Source organism: Diabrotica virgifera, chromosome 7 (genome assembly GCF_917563875.1).
Source record: "Diabrotica virgifera virgifera chromosome 7, PGI_DIABVI_V3a".
NCBI classification, from domain to species: Eukaryota; Metazoa; Arthropoda; class Insecta; order Coleoptera; family Chrysomelidae; genus Diabrotica; species Diabrotica virgifera.
In genome coordinates this window covers 73,602,888-73,628,133 of record NC_065449.1, presented here as the reverse complement: position 1 = coordinate 73,628,133, position 25,246 = coordinate 73,602,888, and the positions used below count along the sequence as shown (strand labels likewise).

General features: G+C 35.9%; 1 protein-coding gene across 2 annotated transcripts in view; it reads left to right on the top strand.

Moving 5' to 3' along the window:
- The window catches only part of LOC114335006 (alpha-tocopherol transfer protein-like), a 124,099-nt gene that overhangs the window by 20,455 nt on the left and 78,398 nt on the right, over positions 1 to 25,246 (top strand). Inside the window, exons 4-6 of one of the 2 annotated variants that reach the window (XM_028285155.2) lie at positions 1,876 to 1,986; positions 3,692 to 3,794; positions 9,188 to 9,501. The exons of the other annotated variant lie outside the window; for it this stretch is intronic. Of the exons in view, the coding sequence (XP_028140956.2) occupies positions 1,876 to 1,986; positions 3,692 to 3,794; positions 9,188 to 9,336 (363 nt within the window). The 3' untranslated portion in view covers positions 9,337 to 9,501. Of the gene's footprint in view, positions 1 to 1,875; positions 1,987 to 3,691; positions 3,795 to 9,187; positions 9,502 to 25,246 lie in introns of those variants that run through there. 2 annotated transcript variants of the gene reach the window in all.

Below are 25,246 nucleotides of genomic sequence, written 5' to 3'. Positions count from 1 at the left end.
GTTTCTATCTATGGCGTTTTTTTTGGTAAGCAAGTATTTGCATACCTTTTTCATATCTTTATCGATGTTATTAAGAAACCTGTGTTCTGGGCCTTCCTCTTCTTCTCTGACGAATGAGTCTATCAAGGAGCGTTTTTCTTGCTGTGTCACTTTTTTCCATCCACACTACATGCCTTACCTAGCTTAGGATCGATGCACACTTGCGTGTTTTCGGATTGCGATCAATCCGTTTGTTTTCAAGCCAAGTTTCCCATCAATACACATTTGAGCGGTTTCTCTGTCGCGCGGTCAACGTGTACTCACTGATTTCCCAGCACAGACTGCCAAACAGAAACTGGCGTGCTACGATAGGTCACGCAGCTTGCAAGTCACTTGCAATCGGCTTGCACGCCGAGGTTCTGCTCGAGTGTGCTGTGACTGATTACAACTCATGTACTGCCGAACCTCCACGTGACTTGAAAAGACGCAAATGTGCATTGAGCCTTAGACGGTTTTCTTCTTCTTCTTTTTCTTCTTCTTCTTCTTCTTCTTCTTCTTCTTCTTCTTCTTCTTCTTCTTCTTCTTCTTCTTCTTCTTCTTCTTCTTCTTCTTTTTCTTTTTCTTCCTATAGCCATTCACGTCCACATCTGAACATAAGCCTTTTCAAGTCTTTCCTTCCATTGTTTTTTATTGTACGCTACTTGTAGCCAATTTTTCCCGGCAGTCCGTTTCAGATTTACTGTCCATCTCATAGGAGGTCTGCTTCTGGGTTTTTGTGTTGGTATGGTCTCCAGGTTAGAATTGTTTTATGCCATTTGTTCAGATCGCTCCTAGCTATATGTCTAGTGTATTCCTATTTTAATTTTAAGATTTTTGTACCACATCCGTGATTCTATCTTATCCATGTGTTTGTTTTCCTGTCCTTAAGTGATATGACTAGTATTGCTCTTTTCATTGCGTGTTGAGTGACTCTGAGTATATTCATATTCTTTTGTGTGATTGTCCATGTTTGTGCCCCTTTCGGAATAATGCTTGCACCAAAAACTTTAGATTTAAGATGTAGCTAAATTTGTTGATTGCTGAGTATATATTTCAGTTTGCCGAATACTGATTATGCTAACTTTCTTCTTCTTTTTATTTTTTCCGTTTGAATTTCCCGATTTAGTATTATTCTTTGACCTAAGTATATTATATTCGTCAACTTTTTCTATAACTATGTCGTTTATTATTGTCACGGTTTCTTCGGAGTTCATGACATTTGATTTGTTTAAATTTATTTTAAGTCCTATTGTAGAAGATGCGGTACCTATGTAGTTCTAAAAGGATCGTTTGCAGTTCTTGTAGGTCAGTAGCAATCAGTATTATGTCATCCGCAAATCGTAGATTACTGAGGTAACGGTTATTGATATTTATTCCCTTATATTTCCAATTTAGGTTTTTAAAAACGTCCTCCAAAACTAAGGTGAACAGTTTGGGTAATAGAGTGTCTCCCTGTTTGACTCCCCTATTTAATGGTACAGGGTTCGTGTACTCATTTCCATTTAGGTAGTATGTAGCTGTAGCTTAGTTCATAGTTTCTTTTATTAAGTGAATATATCTGCTGTCTATTCTACAATTTTGAACTGCGTTTATTACTGCCGTGTGTTCTATGCTTTCGAAAGCTTTTTCGTAGTCTACAAACGTCGTCCTATTAGACGTCCCATTTTAATGTAATATTTAAGAATATTTGGTTCATGGTAATATTATGTATATATTATATGTATAAAGTTCGTTATATCGTCTTCTTCATATTCCATTGCCGTTCACCAGATCATAATTTGCCTTAGTATTTATCATTCGAAACATCCTAACATGTTTAAAATTTAAATACACAAATACTATTTTCTTATTTTTCAGAGGGTGCACAGTTTCAGGACACACTCAATACATTTTATTAATGCTCCAGCATATTATCATCACACAATAACTCTATTTAAAACCTTCTTAAAGAAAAAATTATCAGATAGGGTAAGTACCTTAAATAATATTTTTTTTTAAATAATGTGTTCTTTGTGAAGAAAATCCTTTATGTTCGTTCCAAAAACTGACAGGTCGTCGTTCGTGACGAGTGACGAATGAACAGCTCTTTAGCGGTTTGTCCTGCCGTAACAAAATTCATTGGAGTCACGTATCAAGGTTTACTAACAATTGCTAACAATGTTATAAGATCTATTCGCGCTGGACAACCTGAACGTACCCAGAGGGAGAACGCCTGCGCATTACAAAATTGATCGTTCGCGGAGGTCGAATTTTTTTTTCTAAATACCGTCCGGGTTTTTAATTCGGTGTTCGCGCAGTACAGAAAAAAGATCCTGAACGTGTCCGGGATAGCCTCTCGACGTTCAAGAATTTTGTTTCGCATTTTAAGTTCGCACAGGCGCACAAAATATTTGGGAAGAGTTTCTTGACATTCTAACCATTCTGTTTTTACTCTCTCCAATTCTTAACCTAAAATATTGTTAAACAACTTGTAGGTGTAGATTCCGGTTTTTAAAGTTTTGAAATTATGTAAAGTATTTTATCATTTAAATCTTCTTCAAACAAATTTTAATATTTTTTATATTAAAGCTTTTTTATTTGTTTTGGTCAAGTTTTCCATTTAGTATGTTTATAAATACGTAGGTACCTTTTCTAGTATTATTATCTTATTACTTTTCATTCGATATTTTCTATAATTATCTATTTACAGTAGTATTACAATAAATTGTATTCTGTTTTTACTTAATTTCTTCTATCTAGATGAGCTTATAAGTACCTACCTACTCTTGTGGTTTATTTTTCAGTTTAATTTATGAGTTAAATTCGTCTCTAATTGAACATAATGAAACATAAACAACACATCAAACTTATTCTGAAACTATTCCTTGTGTCTTGTTATATTTCATTATTTTTGTGGGGTAATAAACCACAAAACAAATTCCACAACCTATCAAATTCAATATACCAAAATTGGAAATTATTGCTTTACTAAAAATTATTCCTTCCTTCAGATAATGTTTAACCCCCTGGAAGTTAAAGTTAATTTTTATATCTAAATAACAAGCTGCAATTTCCAAGTAACTCAACAATCTTTTACTTTCTACAAAACTTTAAGCTGGATTTTGTGGTGAAAATACCAAATTATATTGTCGAAATAAAAGACGCTGATCAAATTTCTAACTTCTGCGAAAGGCATTGAATAGAAAATTCTCTTTCTCTTTGTTATTGTTGACATAAAAATTTGTTGCATTGATTTCGAAATAAGAAAGGGACAAGAAAAGGCTTCCTTCTCTAACCTTAATGTATGCAACCCGTCATTACATTACGAATCCGAAAATTGTTCGTGGATAATAAAATCCTGAACATGTCCAGGATAAGTTTACGTTGACGCCTGCGCCTTGGAGACTAATCCCGAACTTACTCTGAATAGGTTCAGGTTGTACAGCGCGAATACGGCTATAGTATGTATAGTTACTATGTAGCCAGAGCTACAAATGACTTCTGTATCAGGTCTTGTGTAGCTGGAATATTGTATGCGCCACCAATTTTTACGGCGTTTAGTAGAGGGTTTTTATTCTTGTATTATATGTACTTTTATTATAATGCACCCGTAATTCATCTCAATTTATTTTTAACAATTCTGACATGGTATGTGAGGCTTTTTATTTTTTTTGCAAGCAATGTCTTATTTTAGGTATATAGTCACAGATCTCTTGACGAAGTGCTAAAACATCTCCCACTGGACATATTACCAAGTGACTTCGGAGGCAAACAAAAATCTTGCGCAGAACTGCAAGGTAATAAAAAATTATTTTATTAGTTAATAAATATTTTTAATAATATTCCGAGCGGTTCTTTAAAAGTACCCCGCAGAAAAAACCTGCTGGAAATTTGGCCCCAGTGGATTAAGTTAATTTTTTGGAAAAATACCCTTTGAAGCATCCTGATAAAAAGTGCTCATGGGCACATCTAGAACGTATGAAGGATTTTCAGTAGTCTAGAATTTTTTCCTAGCTATCCAATGGCGACCTTTACTTTGAACTTCACCTTCAACGGGCGTCGTCTTCTAGAGTTTAGAGGGTTTTTGGCATTAAATTGATATAATCAGGTTACTCAGGAATTTTGGGATTGCTAAATACGAATATGCCATCAAAATTGACCTTCGGAGCACGTGGTGGCCAGGACTACTGCAAGGTATGTCATATTCTAGAGTTTCGATGGTTTTTGACATTTAATTGACGCAAATGAATTACTGGAAGATTTTTTGAGGTCACTAAACACGAATATTCCACCACAACCGACTCTCTGAGCACCTGGTTTCCAAGGTCAATGAAAGGAGCTCCTGGAGTTTCGAGGGTCTTCGGCACTACATTTATGCAAATAGATTAGTTATAGGTTTTTTGGGCTGCTGAACACGAATACGTCATCAGCATAGATAACAAGAGCATCTGGTGCCTAAGACAATTCATCTTCTGGAGTTTCGACAGGTTTCGGCATTAAATTGATGCAGATGGGGATTTCTCATGGGTTTTTGGGGCTGCTGAACACAAATACGCCATCAGAAAAGACATCGGGGTACCTGGTGCCTAACGCACGTCATCTTCTGCGGTTTCGAGGGTTTTCGGCGCTAAATTGATGCAAGCAGATTCCTCTTGTGTTTTTGGGGTTGCTGAATACGAATATGACTTAGATAAAAGACTTTAAACTATTTAGTGGCCACGGTGAATAACACTATCAAAATAGAATAAAGTAAATTGATTTTAAGATAAATGAAGGAAAAACATTATCAGATATAAATCGAGTTTATATTCATAAATAATTATAACAATTGAATAGCACAACATAGTTATTTTAATAAAAATCTACAAATAGCAAAAAAAAAATGTTTCACCAATTTGTACGCTTTCTTTGAACATCAACTCAGAAAACCTCTGAGTACTCGGTGTGTGCCAAACCGTTTGCATCAATTTAGGACCGAAAACTCTCGAAACTCCAGAAGATGACGTGCCTTAGTCGCCAGGTGCCCAGTGTCTGTTCTGATGGCGTATTCGTGTTCAGCAACTGCAAAAAGTCATGAGTAATCCATTCGTATCAATTGAATACCGAAAAATCTCTAAACTCAAGAAGATAAATAACCTTAGGTACCAGGTGCTCTATGGGTCAGATCTGATGGCGTATTCATGTTCAGCGACCCCAAAAAGCCATGAGTAATCCATTTTTATCAATTTAATGCCGAAAACCTTCGAAGCTCGAGATGATCACGTGCCGTACGCACAATGTAATTCGTGGGGTAGATTTGATAATGTGTGCATGTTCAGCAACCCCAAAAACCTATAATACATTTGCATTCATTTAGTACTGAAAACTCTCGAAACTCCAGAAGATAACCTGTCTTAGGCACCAGGTGCTCATGTTTCTGTGCTGATCACGTATTCGTGTTCAGTAACCCCAAAAAGCTGTAACTAATCTGTTTGCATTGATGTAGTACCGAAGACCCTCGAAACTCCAGGAGCCCCTTTCATTGACCTTGAAAACCAGGTGCTCCGGGAGTCGTTTATGGTGGCATATTCGTGTTTAGCGACCTCAAAAAACCTTCCAGTAATTCATTTGCATCAATTAAATATCGAAAACCATCGAAACTCTAGAAGATGACGTCCCTTGCAGTGGTTCTGACCACCACGCGCACTGGAGGTCAATTTTCATGGCATATTCGTATTTAGCGATCCCAAAAACCCATGAATAATCTGCTTTATCAATTGAATGCCGAAAACCCTCGAAACTCTAGAAGATGACGTCCGTTGACGATCAAGGTCAAAGTAAAGGTCGCCATTGGATAGCCAGGAAAAAATCCTAGACTAGTAGTACTTTTCTTTGATCCAAACTTCTACATTTTGCAGATAACCAGTAACTCAGGGAATTGGAATACCCAATAAAGCTTATAATTTTCCGAGGTTGTGCCTCTATATCTTGAAAATCCTCCATACGATCGAGATGTGCCCATGAGAACTTTTAATCACAATCCTTCAAACTGTATTTTAGCAAAGTATGAACTAAATCCACTGGGAACTAATTTCCATAAGGTTTGTGCGGGGTACTTTATGGGTTTTGCAATATTTTACCGTGAGTGAACGGACTACCACAGTATTTCAGTAATTGGCTTGGTATTTCGTCCTTACTTGAAGCTTGTCTGTTCTTCAGCTGTTCAAGTATTTTTCGAATTTCATGTTTACCTACATTAAGATCTTCATTTTCATTCGTTTGTTATGTTTAGTGATCAAAATTATAGTGGCAGCACTTCATAGATAGCAAAGTTTTGCTGTAGAAAAATATTATTGAAGTGAAAACTTCTTTAGGGACGTTATGCACTTTTTGGATGGGGAAAAGCATTAAATTAGCGACCGCCATCGCTTCGGCTAAATACATTTTTGAATTGAAATCTTCTTTAGGGACGTTGTGCACTTTTTGGACGAGGAAAAATTATTAAATTAGCGACCGTCATCGTTTCGGTGAAATAAATTTTTGAAGTAAAAACTTCTTTAGGGAGGTTGTGCACTTTTTGGATGTGGAAAAAATATTAAATTAACGACCGTCGTCGCTTCGGCTAAATAAAATTTTGAAGTGAAATCTTCTTTACGGACGTTGTGCACTTTTTGGATGGGGAAAAATATTAAATTAATGATCGTCATCACGAACGTCATCGTTTGGACGAAATAAATTTTTGATGTGAAAACTTCTTTGTGCACTTTTTGGTTGTGCACTTTTTGGATGGGAAAAAATTATTGAATTAGCGACCGCCATCGCGGCCGTCATCGCTTCGGCGAAATAAATTTTTTAAGTGACATCTTCTTGTTTTCACAAAATATTGTGAATACAGCAAAGATGTATATCAATTTTTTTATATATATATATACACCGGTATTTTAGGCGTCAACGCCCTTCCGGCAGGGATCTATGGGAGAGAATCACCGAGCCGCAAACCATTATCCCTTGGCGTACTGCTCCCTCCTAGGCCGATCAGATGCCCGCATATTCCAGTCTAAGCGCCAGACTCATATTTAGAATTTTATACTGACGCGTTAACCTTTTTTGTTTTTCCGATGGCCTGGCTGGGCTTGAACTCACATACGTCACGGCGAAGTGAAGTGCGGGTCAGCCGCTAGTCGCACTGAGCTATCCGATCGACTATATCAATTTTTTGCTGATTTTAACCGAGTGTACGACTCTACAAAGACGGATAGGCTGTGGAAGCTAAGGTAGTAGGTAAATCCTGTTCATTTTATTTTTCCGTATACTATGTACGTGGGTTGGGGAAAATCACTACACGTGTCTCTTGCGGCGTAATATTTTCTACGAAAAAAAGTTTAGTTTTCTAATTACATAATATATTTTCTCGTTTCGTAATTTTATTTGTGTTATTTGCTATGATTAATAACATAGATATACATATATCGATTCTATATTAACTGTTACATGCACGAAAACTTGCAGGATTATTTTGATTTTGTTTTATTATTAATAATAACTAATTAGTCAAGCAAGATTTACAGCGAGATGAACTGATTAATATAGGGACAGGACTTCAGTTATTCATTTGTAGCTAAGATTTCTTCATTACGCAAATATTTTCTTCAATTGAATAAAAATCAAAATTTCTGCTAGATATTGGCAAAATCTGTTTTTCTGTTCTTTTCACTTTGCTCTATCAATATGAATATGAATTGACAATTGAGAACACTTATCATTACTTTAGTAAGCTTTCTAGAGTTCTGACAGTTTTTGAGCCTTTGGGCTACTCCACTGAGACCTTTTTAGACCTAGTGTTTTCCTAGATTGCATACTGACCCTTTTTAAAAGGTATAATAGTTTCGAGACCGAACCTTCCATGTAGCTTTTTGCCGGTGAAATTTCTTCTCTTAACGCAAATAACTACGCATTTGCCAGACTGTCCACTGACAGAATGTAAAACACATCATACTCTACATTATTATATCATCATCATTCTCTTTGCCTTATCCCTATGCGGGGTCGGCTTTTCTAATTGCATTTCTCCACATAATTCTATCTTGTGTCATATCAATATTAATCCCCGTTACCAACATGTCCTGCCTTATCGTCTGCCCCCAGGTCTTCTTTGGTCTTCCTCTCCTACTCCTTCCAGGAATCTGCACTTCAGCTATTCTTCGTATTGGGTGATTAACGTCTCGACGTTGAACATGACCAAACCATCTTAACCTATGCTCTCTCATTTTGGCATCAATTGGTGCCACACCTAGACTTCCCCTAATATACTCATTTCTAATTTTATCCGTCTTTGTCTCTCCATTCATCCATCTAAGTATTCTCATTTCCATCACATGCATTCGTTGTTCCTCTTTCTTTTTCACTGCCCAACATTCAGTTCCGTACATTACAGCCGATCTTATAGCTGTTTTGTAGAATTTTCCCTTCAGCTTCATTGGAATTTTTCTGTCACACAACACACTACTCGCTTCTTTCCACTTCATCCATCCAGCCCTAATTCTACTGCATGCATCTCCATCTATTTCTCCATTACTCTGTAATACCGATCCTAGGTACTTAAAACTATTGCTTTTCACATTCCTTTGACTATCTACAGATAACATTTTATTTGTATTAACTCCATCTTTAAAGCCATATTGGGAATATCATCTGGTCCGACTGCTTTTCCTTTCTTAATTTTTGAAGCGCTTGTGCCACTTCCTCGTTTGTTATTCTGGTAACCATTGCTGTTACTGTCTCCGTTAACTCCACAGGTTGTCTGTCAAATTCTTCATTTAATAAACTTTCTCAATCTCTTTTTGACATCCTTTTCGTGAATTAGTATTTTATTATTTTCATCTCGGATACATCTAATCTGATTAAAATCTCTTGCTTTCTTTGCTCTCTGTTTGGCTATTTTATATATCTTTGCTTCACCTTCCCTGGTATCAAGTTTGAATACGCTTCTACTCTAGCTTTTGCTATTGCTAATTTCGCTTCCTTTTTGACGAACATATAGTTTTGAAGATCTATTTCCGATCTGGTCTCTTGCCACTTTTTATATAATTTTCCCTTCTCTTTTATTTTTCCTTGTACTTCATTTGACCACCACCAAGTCTCTTTATCCTCAAACTCTACATTATTATATGTATTTGGTATTTACTTTGATTCTTTAATCTTTATTTTTTAGAATTATGGAAAAAGAAAATGTTTGAGTATAAAGACCGATTTGACAAATTGGAGACAATGCAAGTAAATGAAAAACTTCGTCCTGAAAAACTGGAAAATGACGAAATTTTAGGCTATTATGGTAATTTCAAAAAAATAGACACAGATTAAGCAGCTGATGAAATATTTGGAGCAGTGAATAAGGATAATTTTAAAAATAATTATAATTATTATATTGTATTATTAAATAAGGTTAAAACATATGTTTTATTTACTTTATTTTTGAATTTAAAATTAAATTTGTTAAATTATATATTACAAACGTTGTGTTATGGATCATTTTGTTTTAATTTCGGTTGAAAAATTATTGTTGTAAGCTTTTTGACAATAAATATGTGACTAACTTTTCTGTCTAACGGGACACTTTCCAGCAAAAGGACACCTACACACGATAGGACTATACAATGGAGATCTCAGTTGTAGACTATGCAATAGAGAGACTGAGACAGTCAGACATATATTGTTGTATAATTTTTTTTAATATATTGTAATAGGATAATTTAGTTAGTAATCAGTGTTTTCGCAGAAAGTGAAATCGTTAAAAAGGTGGTTTTCTTAATGGGTTTTTGAACGGACTTAAAACAATGGTGAGGTCAGATTAGACAATACAGTTTATTTCGCTTTGCAATGGACAATAAGACATTTTATAAAAAATTCGAAGAAGGTTAAGCGGTAAACAAATTTATCGAGTTTAGAATGTAAGGCTTTTTGTTTAGCATTTTGAAACAACGAAAGTAATTTGATGTCTCCCGGAATTTAACAAATTGCAAAGTTGTATACATATTAAATTGGTTCTTAAGAAATGATAATACGGGTGTAGTGGGTAGAAAGGATGTTTTGTGATTGGTGGAAAATGATGGATGGAAGGGATAAGAGTGTTGAGTTTGATTTTGACGAGAGAAAAAATAGACACTGTATAATGAATATCTGGAGACAGCAGTCAGGTTTTTCAAAAGAGAGAAGTCAATGTAAAGTGGTGAAGTTGGCCTTTGCGAGCAGAATCAAGTTGAAACGAAATCGTTGACCGAGTTGAGAAGTTAATTTTCTGTGTCCGAGGAAGATTCCTGTTTCTGTCTAGAACGAGTAGCCGATTGGTATCTATTTGCACAAGATATCGTGCAGAGAGAAAACTGAGTCGATAATTCGAACGAGTCCTGTTTATTTGTTTGTTTGTGAAGCAGTTTGGTAGTAAACTAAACTATTTACATTAGCACTGGAAGATATTTTCAAAACAATGGAATGGACAAACATGGGAATAAACATAAATGGAAAGAAACTAAACCACCTAAGATATGCAGACGATGTAGTAGTCATAGCATCAAGTTTTGAAGAACTACAAACCATGCTAACCGAACTAGCAAATGAATCCGAACAAATAGGTCTAAAAATGAATTTTGCCAAAACAAAAACAATGACAAACACACAAGACAATAGAAACGTAATACTAAACGACACCACAATAGAAGCGGTTAATGATTATATATATTTGGGACAGATTATAAAAATAAATAAGGAAACACCCTACAGGGGTGTAGCGTTGGATCGCCTCCACGTGGTGCACCCTGGGTAACGCCAAATGATCCATCCTCCCAATCCTAAGGTGTAACAGCATCGTGCCAACGGGATGCATGGTACAGGGAGTAAAGTGTATCTGAAGCGATGCCCTAGAGAGATGGCGAACTCTAGGGGAATATAGCCTTGGTGCGGTAAGGGCGCACTGCCGTACTCGACATTTATTTCGACCCTACTCGTGGGAACAATCGTGGAACCAAAGAGAAACATTAAACAAGCGGAGAGGGACTCAGAAATGGGCGACCTCTCCGAAGAAACAAGAATGGAAGCTGCGGGAGCAGCAGACCATATAGAACACACGGACAAGGGAGCTGTGGAAACAGCAGACCATGCCGAGGAGAGAGGTATTGAAGCTGACCAGCTAGAGACAAGCCTCGAGAAACTAAGTCTCGGGACAAAAAAGCTATCTGGGGCTCAAAAACGGAGGCTTAAGAAAGCCGAAAAAATAGCTGCTGGGACGTGGGTTAAAGAGAACCCACATAAGACCAAAGGCCAAAAGGGGAAAAGTGACCAGACCACGGGAGTGAAAAGGACCCGGTCTGACAACTCGACCCCAACAAAAAACCCCGAGGCCAAAAGACCGAAGGGAATTACGAAACAAGCAGCTAACAACGCGACCAGGAGCGGTAATACGCAGACTGGCACAGTTGCTAGCGCTAAAGAGGTAAGGGGCAGTAAAACGCAGACTGGCACTTACGGCGAAGTGACAGACAAACTGAGGATGGCGGTGGTAGACAGACGTCATCCTGAGGTAAAACTGAACCAGGAACAAGCAGAACTGGTTCGAACAAAACTGGAAGAGGCAGTGGATAAGGCACCCGGCGGAAGTCAGAATCCACTGCAGTTCCTAAGAACTACATTCAGCGCGGGGATTCTGTGGATCCACTGCGCGAATGAGCCTACCAAATCTTGGCTGGAGGGGACGGTACGAGAGCTTCGGGATCTCTGGGAGTCGGCGGATTTGAAGTTGATCGAATCCAAGGACTTGAGAAGACCGATTGTGCTTGTGCACGTGCCTGAGACCAGCATAAGCGAAAAAGTGTTCAGGAGTCGCTTGGGCAAGCAGAATGCAGGGCTCAATACGACAGACTGGACACTGAAAAGCCAGAAGGTCGAGGGGCAAGGAGAAATCCTTGCGTACTCGATCGACAAGGTCTCCTTTAGGGCTTTGAAGCAGACCCAACTCAAGGCCTTTTATAGGATGGGAAGGGTAGCATTCAAGATCGTGCGGGAGACAGATGGAGATGACAAAGGTGAGAGTGATCCAAGCCAACCTTCAACACAGTAAGGCAGCTTCGGCAGAACTTGCTGTGGCGATGGAAAAGTTTGATGTTGCTCTCATCCAAGAACCCTGGGTAAACCAGGGTAAAATAAAAGGTCTCTCAGGAATAAGTGAAGAACTTATTTACAGTAGATCCGCTGAAGTACCAAGAACCTGCATAATAGCTAAAAGCAACATTAAGGTACTGCCGTTAACTAATTTCTGTTCTAGGGATCTAACAGCAGTAATACTAAAAGTTACAGAGGGAGGTAGGATGAAGGAGATAATACTCGGATCAACCTATCTGCCCTATGATGATCCTAACCCACCACCACCAAGGGAATTGGAGGAGCTGATGAGAGACTGCAGAGGCAAAGGATCACAGATAATCATCGGTTGTGACTCCAACTCACATCACATCAGCTGGGGGAGCACCGGAAACAACGAAAGAGGTGAGCACTTACTACAATTTATTATGGAATATAATTTAGACATACTAAATGTAGGCAACAAACCTACCTTTGTGACTGCTAATAGGAAGGAGGTTATCGATATAACGATGGCGACTGCATTTGCAAGCAGCATCGTTAGGAACTGGCATGTGTCTGATGAGGCGAGTTTCTCAGACCACAGACACATATACTTTGAAATAACGGGCTATGAGCACGAAACAGAGACTTATCGAAACCCCAGGAAAACTGATTGGGAAGCGTATCAAGAAGACCTGACATATAGTTTTTGTGGGGCTATAAAGAGGATAAGGAACACAATAGAGCTAGATGTGGCTACTGAACAATTTCAGGATATAGTCATAGAAGCATATAAAGATAACTGTCCCGTAACAGTGAGGAGCTCCAACAGGAAAGTGCCCTGGTGGAACAATGAACTTGCTAAAAGAAGGAGAGATGCGAGAAAAGAATTCAATTCTGCCAAGAGATCAGGCGAGTGGAGCGAATATCGCAAAGCTCTGACTGAATATAACAAGGCTCTACGGAAAGCCAAAAGAGAATCATGGAGGAAGCACTGCGAGGAGATAGAACAGACTGCAGTAGTGGCTAGACTCCAAAAGGTTCTCTCGAAAGAACCTAAGAGCAATATCGCCACGCTCCAAATGGAGTCAGGCGATTACACACAGACCAGTGAAGAGACGCTGAGGGAACTCTTCAATGTTCACTTCCCTGGGTCGGTCACCAGAATGATGACACCAGAAGTTCTACAGCAAGAAGGACCAGTTACCATGAAATATGGAAATAGGGGAAGCTGGAGAGCTGCAAAAGAGATGGTGACACCAGACAAAATAAAATGGGCAGTAAGTTCATTTAAACCATATAAATCACCGGGAACGGACGGGATTTATCCTGTACTTTTGCAAAAAGGTACAGAAGCAATGTACAAGCAAATGTGTACAATACTTCGTGCAAGTATTGCGCTGGGGTATGTACCGGTTGCTTGGAGGTCGACAAGGGTAGCATTCATACCTAAGCCTGGTAAGGGTGGACGTATGACTGCGAAGTCCCTTAGACCAATAAGTCTGATGTCCTTTGTACTAAAGACATTGGAAAAACTGGTAGATAGACATATTAGGGATGTAATATTGGTTTAAAGACCAATAGAACAAGACCAATATGCATATAGGCCAGGTGTATCAACAGAAACAGCACTGCACCATCTAGTACGGAGGGTGGAGTATGTTCTGGAAAACAAAGAGGTGATGTTGGGAGCCTTTCTCGACATAGAGGGAGCCTTCAACAACACCTCATTCGATGCAATCACAAAGGCTATCCGGCTGAAACGAGTGGATGAAATAAGCTGCAGGTGGATAGAATGCATGCTTAAAAGCCGCGTGGTATATTCGACACTGATGGGCGAGACCATGTCAGCACGGGTTGCCAGAGGATGCCCACAGGGAGGTGTATTATCTCCGTTAGTGTGGAATCTGGTTATGGACGGACTGATTGGAACGCTCAACAGGAAAAAATATAATGTCCTGGGCTATGCAGATGATTTTGTCATTCTGGCTCAGGGCAAGTTCAATACAACTGTCAGGGATAACATGCAACAGGCCCTGAATGTAGTATCAAAATGGACAAGTGAGGTAGGATTGTCCGTAAGCCCTCACAAATCCAAAATAGTAGCCTTCACCAGAAGGACAAAATTAGAGGGAATAGGACCTGTGAATCTCATGGGGATCTCCCTAAAGGTGGAGAGGGAGGTAAAATATCTCGGAGTCATAATAGACTCAAGGCTTACCTGGAATCAACACCTGGAACGAATAACCAAAAGAGCGATGGCCACTTTAATGGTGACCAGACGCACACATGGCAGAACATGGGGACTTAAACCGGACATGATGTATTGGATATACAACATGATGGTAAAGCCCACAATAACGTATGCAGCATTGGTCTGGTGGCCAAAGGTGCAACAGAGAAATGCTATAGAGAAGTTAGGCAAGATACAAAGGCTTGTCTGTCTCAGCATAACAGGAGCAATGAGAGGCACACCAACTGCAGCAATGGAAGCCTTACTAGACCTTCCTCCCTTACACATCACAGTGAAGGGCGAGGCAAGGATGGGGTTACATAGACTGCAGGGTAATCAAAGCAAAATTGCAGTGGGCAAAGGACACTGCAGCATCAATGATATATGCGGGGATCCAATATGGGAGATGATAACAGACCATTGTATCCCCAAATATAAAATGGAAATACCTTTTCAGGTGGAAATACACTCCAGAGAGGTATGGGAAGATCCTGGCAGACATCTGAAGTATGAGGGCCACACCTGGTATACAGATGGGTCCAAGACAGAAGATGGTTCGGGATCAGGAGTATATAGTGAGGATAGGAACTATAACGGTTCCATCCCACTAGGAGAATATACCTCTGTATTTCAGGCGGAGGTATATGCAATCCTGCACTGTGCACGGATAAACAGATTGAGGACTTATACTAATAAGAGAATCAATATCTGTTCAGACAGCCAAGCGGCCTTGAGGGCTTTAAAGAACCCAAGGATAACCTCAAGGCTTGTATGGGAATGCCGCGAAGAACTTGACACCCTGGCGGAACATAATGAGGTAAAACTCATTTGGGTGCCTGGATATCAAGGGATCGCTGGTAATGAAAAAGCTGACGAACTTGCTAGACGAGGGTCAGCAACAGGATACTTCGGTCCAGAACCGGCACTGGGAGTGCCCAAAAGCACAATCAGAGACCGATTAAGAGGCTGGATACGAAGACAGCACAAAGAATACTGGGAAGAAATTCCCACGCAAAAGCATGCGAAGAGATTTATACCTCAGACATGCGCAAAAAGAGCTGAAGAACTGTTCAAAATGAACAGGAATCAGCTCAAAATTATTACAGGTTTCTTAACTGGACACTTTCCAGTAAAAGGACACCTACACACGATAGGACTATATAACGGAGATCTCAGCTGCAGACTATGCAATAGAGAGACCGAGACAGTCAGACATTTATTGTGCGATTGCGAGGCGCTGGATCGTAAGAGACAAGCAATATATGGAGACTGCAAACCAAGTCCGACAGTGTATGGCACTAACCCAATGGACCTTTACAGGCTAGTAAAGGGCACTGCATTATTGGATTGGGTGTCATGAGAACAAATGGAAGGAAGTACAATAAGCTGAAAAGCTGCAGTGCCACCGGGGTGCATGCACGGACGGCTTCCGGAAGAAAAAAAAAAAAAAAAGCGGTAAAAAAATTTATCGAGTTTAGAATGTAAGGCTTTTTGTTTAGCATTTTGAAACAACGAAAGTAATTTGATGTCTCCCGGAATTTAACAAATTGCAAAGTTGTATACATATTAAATTGGTTCTTAAGAAATGATAATACGGGTGTAGTGGGTAGAAAGGATGTTTTGTGATTGGTGGAAAATGATGGATGGAAGGGATAAGAGTGTTGAGTTTGATTTTGACGAGAGAAAAAATAGACACTGTGTAATGAATATCTGGAGACAGCAGTCAGGTTTTTCAAAAGAGAGAAGTCAATGTAAAGTGGTGAAGTTGGCCTTTGCGAGCAGAATCAAGTTGAAACGAAATAGTTGACCGAGTTGAGAAGTTAATTTTCTGTGTCCGAGGAAGATTCCTGTTTCTGTCTAGAATGAGTAGCCGATTGGTATCTATTTGCACAAGATATCGTGCAGAGAGAAAACTGAGTCGATAATTCGAACGAGTCCTGTTTATTTGTTTGTTTGTGAAGCAGTTTGGTAGTAAACTAAACTATTTACATTAGCACTGGAAGATATTTTCAAAACAATGGAATGGACAAACATGGGAATAAACATAAATGGAAAGAAACTAAACCACCTAAGATATGCAGACGATGTAGTAGTCATAGCATCAAGTTTTGAAGAACTACAAACCATGCTAACCGAACTAGCAAATGAATCCGAACAAATAGGTCTAAAAATGAATTTTGCCAAAACAAAAACAATGACAAACACACAAGACAATAGAAACGTAATACTAAACGACACAACAATAGAAGCGGTTAATGATTATATATATTTGGGACAGATTATAAAAATAAATAAGGAAAACCAAACAGCGGAGGTAAAAAGAAGGGTCAGATTAGCCTGGGCAGGATTTGGAAAATTAAAATGGGTACTAAAGAATAAAAAAATACAACAATACTTAAAAACAAGAGTGTTTGACGAGTGCATACTCCCAATTCTCACATACGCATACCAAACATGGACCTTGACCAAGGCAAACATGGATAAAATAATAAAGACACAAAGAGCCATGGAGAGAGCAATGTTAGGAGTAAAATTGACAGACAAAAAGCAAAACAACTGGGTCAGAAATAGAACAAAAGTCAAAGACGCAGGTCAACATATAACCAGGCTAAAATGGAGCTTCGCAGGTCATAACGCTAGACAAACGGACAATAGGTGGAATAGCACGATACAACAATGGATACCATGGACAGGAAAGAGAGCAAGAGGACGACCCCAGATGAGATGGGGAGACGATATTAAAAAGATAGGAGGAACCCACTGGAAACAGAAAGCACTAAACAGAAGCGAATGGAGGAAACTGGGGGAAGCCTATGTTCAGAATTGGACGAATTAAAGGGCAAAAGAAGAAGAAGAAAAAGAAGAAGCAGTTTGGACGAGAGGGACCTTTCGCAACATCCTAAGAGTACGTGTGGGAGAATTGAGCACGACGTAATCCGGGAAAAGAAGTAGTGAAGAAACAAAAAGGTTAGTCAAATCATTTGTGAAACGGAGAGAGTTTGTTTATATCCACACCATATTTGCTTATTTTTTGTATTGAAAAATTCTATAACATAATTAGTCATTCCAAATTTTAAAGAAGAAATAAGTAATAAATTCAAAAACAGAAAATAAATTTTATCAAATTTTGTAAGAATAACCAACGAATTATTTAAATATTTTTTTTTTGTTAAAACAGAGGAGATATCAGAATTAAAGCTTAATTTATTAGAGGAGAAATAGTTGCAATAAATTTAAATTTTTAGCATATTTTAAAATCTTATGTTTATGGTATATTGGATAAATAAATAATATTTTTTAACATTTATATGACATTATCTGTCTTTAATTTCCCTGTTTTGTCCTGGAGGAAGTAAGCAACTAGAGATACTAGAAGCCACAAACCAAAGGTAATGCATCAAAAATAAAATAGCCCTGAGAATAAACTTTATTAGAAGATTCAATTTAAATTTGGTTTTTTTACATAAGAAGTAATTAAAATAATTAAATAATTAATCAAAATAAGAATTTGCTGATAAATCTCATAAAACAGAGAAATACAGAGCATAACAATATATTGTGCGATTGCGAGGCTCTGGACCGCAAGAGACAAGCAATATATGGAGACTGCAGCCCAAGTCCTAAAGTATATGGCACTAACCCAATGGACCTTTACTGGCTAGTGAAGGGCAGTACTGTATTGGATTGGCTGTCATGAGAATAAATGGAAGAAAGCACAATAATCCAAAAGGCTACAGTGCGAACGGACTGCATGCATGGACAGCTTCCAGTGGAAAAAATCTCCTCTGTCTTTGTATTTGTGTTTTTACTTATACCGAACTAATAAAGATGAATAAAGTGAACTTACTGCTTAAGTAGCCGAACACAAACCCTTGAACACAAAATGGAGAAATACGATCTGTTAGATGGGTATTGAATCAAACTTTAAAAGTTTAATTATAGACCAGTAAGGATCTGTGAAAAACGTCTATTTTTGAATGTGAAAGGTGGCATTCGGATTTTTGCAGATAAAGTTAGGTGACACCTTCAGTAATAATAATTCACTTATGCTCCTTCTCAAATATGCCCGGAACATTAATAAAAAAAATTAAAATATTTAAAAATTGCGAAAAACCTCGATTTTTTTCTCCTTTCTTTGCTAATAACTTTAAAACGATTCGTTTTGGGACAAAGTCGTATAGAAATAAAATAAAAGATAATTGAATTTTGTATGATATACGACTGGTCAAAAATATCTTAAAGTATTACCTTTTCTGCAATATAGCAATAAATACAAAATAAGGGGGCAAAATACGCCTGTTGTTATTCAATGTTTTTAACCACTTTGGTGGCACTTAGAACCTTAGTAATTCACTTAGGAAGTTCTTTGTAATATACTTAAACCGCGTACCAAATTTCATTAAAATAAACTTAATAGATTTTGCATAATAAATTTGCAATCTAAATGTTTTTAAAATAGTTCAAATTTTTTAAAATCTTTCTGAACAAAAAGTAGACCATTTAGAAGTTGTCTAATTTATATTTATAAAGAGATGCTCTAACTATCTAATACACTTTACAGAATTAAAATCGGATTATCTAAGGGACCTCAGCAATATTTTAAACTTATAAACAATTTTTTGGCTTATAAACCAATAGTTTGAATAATAAAGAAATTAATTTTTAGCAATGCAAATAATTAAAACTGCTATAATTTGACTTAAACTTTCAAATGCTGTCAGCAGAATTGCTATTTTATTTTTTAGTCAGAAGTTATTCGCGTTCAAAAATTGCAATTTTTCGAATATTTGAAAGTTCCACTGCGTTTATCTCGAGAACTATGCATCTTACGAAAAAACTTGTAAGAACATTTTTTGCTTAGAATTACACAAGAAATACAGAAAATATTTTATTTTGCGAAAAATCGATGTTATGTAATTCCTCAAGTTCTTTGTTTATAACAATCTTATCGATATCCGGATCAACTGTTACCCAAAAAATCGTGTTCTACGGGTCAAAAAATACATAAAAATCTTGGGTAAGTCCATCTAAATAAAGGATCCCGTAGCACCCCCTCCTGGCCACAGCACTAATTTGTTTATAAGCCAAAAAATTGTTTATACATTTAAAACATTGCTGAGGCTGCTTAAATAATCCGATTTCAATTCTGGAAAGTGCATTAGATAGGTGGAGTGCTTCTTTATATGTAAAAAAATTGACAAATCTTTGTATGTTCTAGTTTTTGTTGTGCAATATTTTTAAAAAATTTAATTTTTTAAAAAAAGTTTAGATTGCAAAATTATTATTCAAAATCTAATAAGTCAATTTTAATAAAATTTGACGTACGGTTTTATCACATTACAAAAATTTTCTAAGCGAATTAGGAAGGTTCCAAGTGTAACCTAAATGATGGAAATTCATTGAATAAAGACAAGCTTGTTTTGCCCCCTTATTTTATATTTATGGCTATTTTGCAGCAAGGGTGATAAATTAAGACATTTTTAACCAATCGCATCTGATAGAAAATTCAATTATCTTTGTTTTATTCGTATACGACCTTGTTCCACAATGAATCGTTTTAAAGTTATAAGCAAAAAAATTAGAAAAACAATGAAATTTTTTGAAATTTTTAAATATTTTATTGTTTTTTATTAATGTTCCGGGCATATTTGAGAAGGAGCATAAATCAATTATTATTAAGGAATTATCACCTAACTTTATCCGCAACAATCTGAATGCCACCTCTCTCATCCACCTAAAAACAGATCCTTACTTTTCTATTATGTATATCATTTCTAAAGTATCTAATTAATAGTTAGTACGCAGGTCTTATAAAATAATGGGAATAGCTGTATTTCTCTACTATCAAAACTATATCAAGACTACTCGCTTTTATCCAAACTTGTTGAAAACATTAGGTATCTTCGTGTTGCCTTCAATGATGTAAAACTATTTTGAATTGGAAGGCATTAACTTAAGGAGAGGGGTGGTGCTCTAATATATTAGTAAACTAATGAGCAAATCAACTTATCTAAAGGTATTATTTATAGAAAATAACATCCATATTGTAACAAAATCTTCTTCTTCTTTTTCCTACTTTATAAATAGGCTCAATGCCTGTTTTACTTCGGTTTTTAGCCTCAACTGGCATTGTCTGACCATCTTTCCCTCGGTCCTTCCAATGATCTTCCATGGGGCGATTTATCTCTTGCTATCCGTACTATTATATTTTCTGTCATTCTTTCTATGTGTTAATTCCATCTATTTTTCTTTTTTTGGTCCACATGTTTATTTCTTCTATACCACATCCCGCTCGTATTTCCTCACTTCTTACTCTGTCTCTTAGAGTTTGGATTGGTATTTTTCGTAAGACTTTCATTTCTGCTGTTTCCAGCAGTCTTTGTATTTTCGCCGTATCTGCTCTTGTTTCCGCTGTATACGTCATTATCGGTCTTATTGTTGATTTATATATCCTGGTTTTCGTTTCCATTGTGGTATCCTGATATTTGTTTCTCCAGACTGTGTTGTTGAGAAATCCTGTTGCTCTGTTGGCCACGTTCACTTGTTTTGTTACTTCTTCTTGTCTTTCTGGGTCTTTCTTATCTCCTTTCTTGACGAATATCAGCATGATCGCTCTCCTCCATTCATCTGGAATTCTGTTCGTGGTGATTATTTTATGAATAAGAAGTTGCAGTTGTTGTACAAGGTAATCACCTCCATATTTTAAGATTTCCTTTTGTATTTGATCTTCCCCTGGTGACTCTCTGTTTTTAATTTGTTTATAAATGTAAAGACTGAAATAGTTTTGTACACACTTATGAATAGAGGTAAATAGGGAGAAGTGTACTTTTGAAGTGTGTAAATTAAATAATTCCTAGCTGAGCGCTTTCGGCTTATAAAGCCATCTTCACAGCTATGGTCAAAAGGTTCAAAATACCACTATGAAAAGAGATGGATCCCATGTATGCTACAAAAATACTTCTTTTTTCTTATGCAGTTTTTTAGTTGATGGAAAAAAATTGGAAAAAACCTTGTCTGACGGTTGAAAAATGCTCAACTTTGCTATTGTTTTAAGGTCGGAAAATTTAAAAATCTATTACAAGCACAAAGGACTTTCCCACGAAAAATTACATTACATAAAACGAATATTTGATCATGCTGAGTTATCAACTAACATAAGCATGCTTATGTTAGTTGATAAAACTTAGCAACTTTATGATAGAACTTCTTTAATTAGCATGGCAAAAAACAGAGATTTGTTACAGCTATTTGATAAGGGGGTGATACCGGAGGAATATAACAAGTGGTATCATAATTTACAATACCAATTGCATCTTGTCAGAGCCTGCTTTCAGTGACAAATAGGGTGAGAAATCCGCTTAGTAATAATTTTGTCATGTATCTATAACATGTTTTTTTTATAAAACCGCCTATATAAATCGTCTATATAAATAATATCTACCTATATAACTACACATAGCTGTTAATAAAATGTTTAGGGAAAACCAGCTAAATGTTATAATTTTCGACTAATCCCTTAAAAACATTGCTATTGCCTAGTTGAAGCCTCATATCCCGATGACAAAACTACAAAATATTATATTTGGTTGATTTTATTTGTTTTAAATGTGTTTTTTAAGGGTAACTGATTTATTTAGATTTACAGGTAAAACCAGGTAAGTGATCGGATCTCCATCTTAAATTTAGGTTTGATTAGCTAGGTGTCTTAACTTTTTCAAAATAATGATAGTATATCATTTCTGATATATGCTTCTTTCACTAGAATACCGAATATCAAACACAAGTTGTCCTATTAATTCATAATAAGGCACTAAACTTTAAAAACGTTTTTTTTATCGATTTCGATATTTCGACATTTACCTGATTTTCGCAGTATACCGACGATATACAGTCTTATATCATATAGGTTCCTAATTTCACTACTTTTAAGTTTTTCAATTATTTTTGGTATTATTTGGACCTGCAATTTCCATTGCTTTAGTTTATTATAAAGGATGTAACAAAAAGGTAGGTCATCAATTAAATCACATATTCTGCGACCAAAAATAGATCAAATGAACTTAACTTACCTTAGTACAAACGTGCATTTAAAAAAAGTTACAGGTCTTTGAAGTTATGAAAATTTATTTTTTCCAATATATCGAAAACTCTCGAGATTTTATATTGAAAATAGGCATGTGGAGTATCACAAACAAAAGGGCAATGTAAATTTAACGTTGTAACCTATTGGGTATTGAATATTGATTCAAAAACAGAAAACCGGTTTTTGGAATAACCGATTTTTCTGACCGGTTATAACCGCCAGGTTAAACCGTATGTTAACAAAACCGGTATAACCGAAAACCGGTGTTTTATCAACAACCGCCATCCCTATTACGTATTCGATGGATAAGCCTGATAAACGAAGCCTGGATAAATACGGACTGAAAGGAGGCTTTCAGATGTGACGTTATCCAAGAATATGGAAAATATCATGGACACAACACGTAACAAATCCGGAAATATTAAGAAAGATAAAAAAGAAACAGAAATACTCAACACTATGAAGGAAAGAAAAATACGCTACATTGGTCACATACTAAGAAATTCAAATATGCGTTAATGCGTTTAGTTATACAAGGGAAAGTAGAAGGAAAAAGAACGCCGAGGGATGACGGGCCAGCGCTAGGCTTCAACCGCCTATTATTACCTCTGTTTTTTTTTTAATGGCATGGACTTTATGTCAATCAGCCAGTCACAACATGACTGCTATATCAAGAAAATACCTCTGGTTTTACCCAAGGTATTCATTTTATTTAGGCTGAGTCGACCTGGGGCCTATAGACATTTTAAAAATGTTCACATAGTTCAGAGAAATGAGGAAAAAAATATCCCGTTGGTGACACAGCCCCCTCCAGGCCGAAACCAAATTTTTTTGAGTAGTATGGGCATCTATAATAATAACCTATATGTTTCCTGCAGCCGATTTTGAAGATATACATAGTTATAAACAAGTTACAAAAAACAGTAAATTTTCGTTTTTTCGTCTAGTACCAAAAAGTTAAGCATTTTAAACAAATTTGAGAGTAAGAAATTCATAAATCGTATAAAAAAATTCAACATGACGTTCGCTGCATATATCTATCCCTATTGGTTGCTTAGAAAATTGCAAAATAAATCATAAATTTTGAGTTTATATAAATATTCATAACTTATGTAAAAATTAACTTAGAACCTTCTTATTAAACGGAATGTTGAGACTTCTGTGCTTAAATTATACCCTAAATGTCAAAATAATTGATCAAATAGTTATTTAAGTTATTTAATTTGTTTATCCCAAATTATTTTACTTTGCAACACTATAGGTAAGTCAGAACATGATGAAGTTACAGTAATACTTTGGATAGTTTATGAAAGAAGAAGATTTACGCTATTAATTTAATTAAGAAAAAATGACAAAAAATAATTCTTAAATATTGCAAAATTATTTTGCAAGAACATGTGAATTAAAAAAAGGGGGGGGGCTAACTTCGTCCCTAATCGTCCTAGGACAATTGTTTTTCTTTCTAAATGTGTATAAAAATTCAGTCTTTCTAAATATGTAAAAAAGTATTTTTCTAGCGGTAACGGTTAAAAAGTTATTCTAATTGTTTATAAGTAAGCAAAAAATCGACATGTTTTTGCAAAATAATTTTTATTTACACTGTTTATAATTACTTTTTGTCATTTTTGTTTTAATTATTAGTATAAATGTTCTTCTTTCATAAACTGTCCGGAGTATTACTGCAACCTCATAATTTTCTGACTTTTAGTGTTGCAAAAGAAATGAATTTGGGATAAACAAATTAAATAACTTTTAAACTATTTGACCAATTGCTTTGAAATTTAAAATATAATTTAAGCACAAGAAGTCTCAGCTTTCCGTGTAATAAAAAGGTTTTAACTTAATTTTTACATAAGTAATGAATATTTAAAAAACTCAAAATTTATTATTTATTTTGTAATTTTCTAAGCAACCAATAACGATAGACTTATGTAAAAATTAACTTAGAACCTTCTTATTAAACGGAATGTTGAGACTTCTGGTGCTTAAATTATACCCTAAATGTCAAAATAATTGGTCAAATAGTTATTTAAGTTATTTAATTTGTTTATCCCAAATTATTTTATTTTGCAACACTATAGGTAAGTCAGAACATGATGAAGTTACAGTAATACTTTGGATAGTTTATGAAAGAAGAAGATTTACGCTATTAATTTAATTAAGAAAAAATGACAAAAAATAATTCTTAAATATTGCAAAATTATTTTGCAAGAACATGTGAATTAAAAAAAGGGGGGGGGCTAACTTCGTCCCTAATCGTCCTAGGACAATTGTTTTTCTTTCTAAATGTGTATAAAAATTCAGTCTTTCTAAATATGTAAAAAAGTATTTTTCTAGGGGTAACGGTTAAAAAGTTATTCTAATTGTTTATAAGTAAGCAAAAAATCGACATGTTTTTGCAAAATAATTTTTATTTACACTGTTTATAATTACTTTTTGTCATTTTTGTTTTAATTATTAGTATAAATGTTCTTCTTTCATAAACTGTCCGGAGTATTACTGCAACTTCATAATTTTCTGACTTTTAGTGTTGCAAAAGAAATGAATTTGGGATAAACAAATTAAATAACTTTTAAACTATTTGACCAATTGCTTTGAAATTTAAAACATAATTTAAACACAAGAAGTCTCAGCTTTCCGTGTAATAAAAAGGTTTTAAGTTAATTTTTACATAAGTAATGAATATTTAAAAAACTCAAAATTTATTATTTATTTTGTAATTTTCTAAGCAACCAATAACGATAGACATATTCAGCGGACGTCATATTGAAGTATTTTATACAATTTATGAGTTTCTTACTCTCAAATTTGTTTAAAATGCTTAACTTTTTGGTAATAGACGA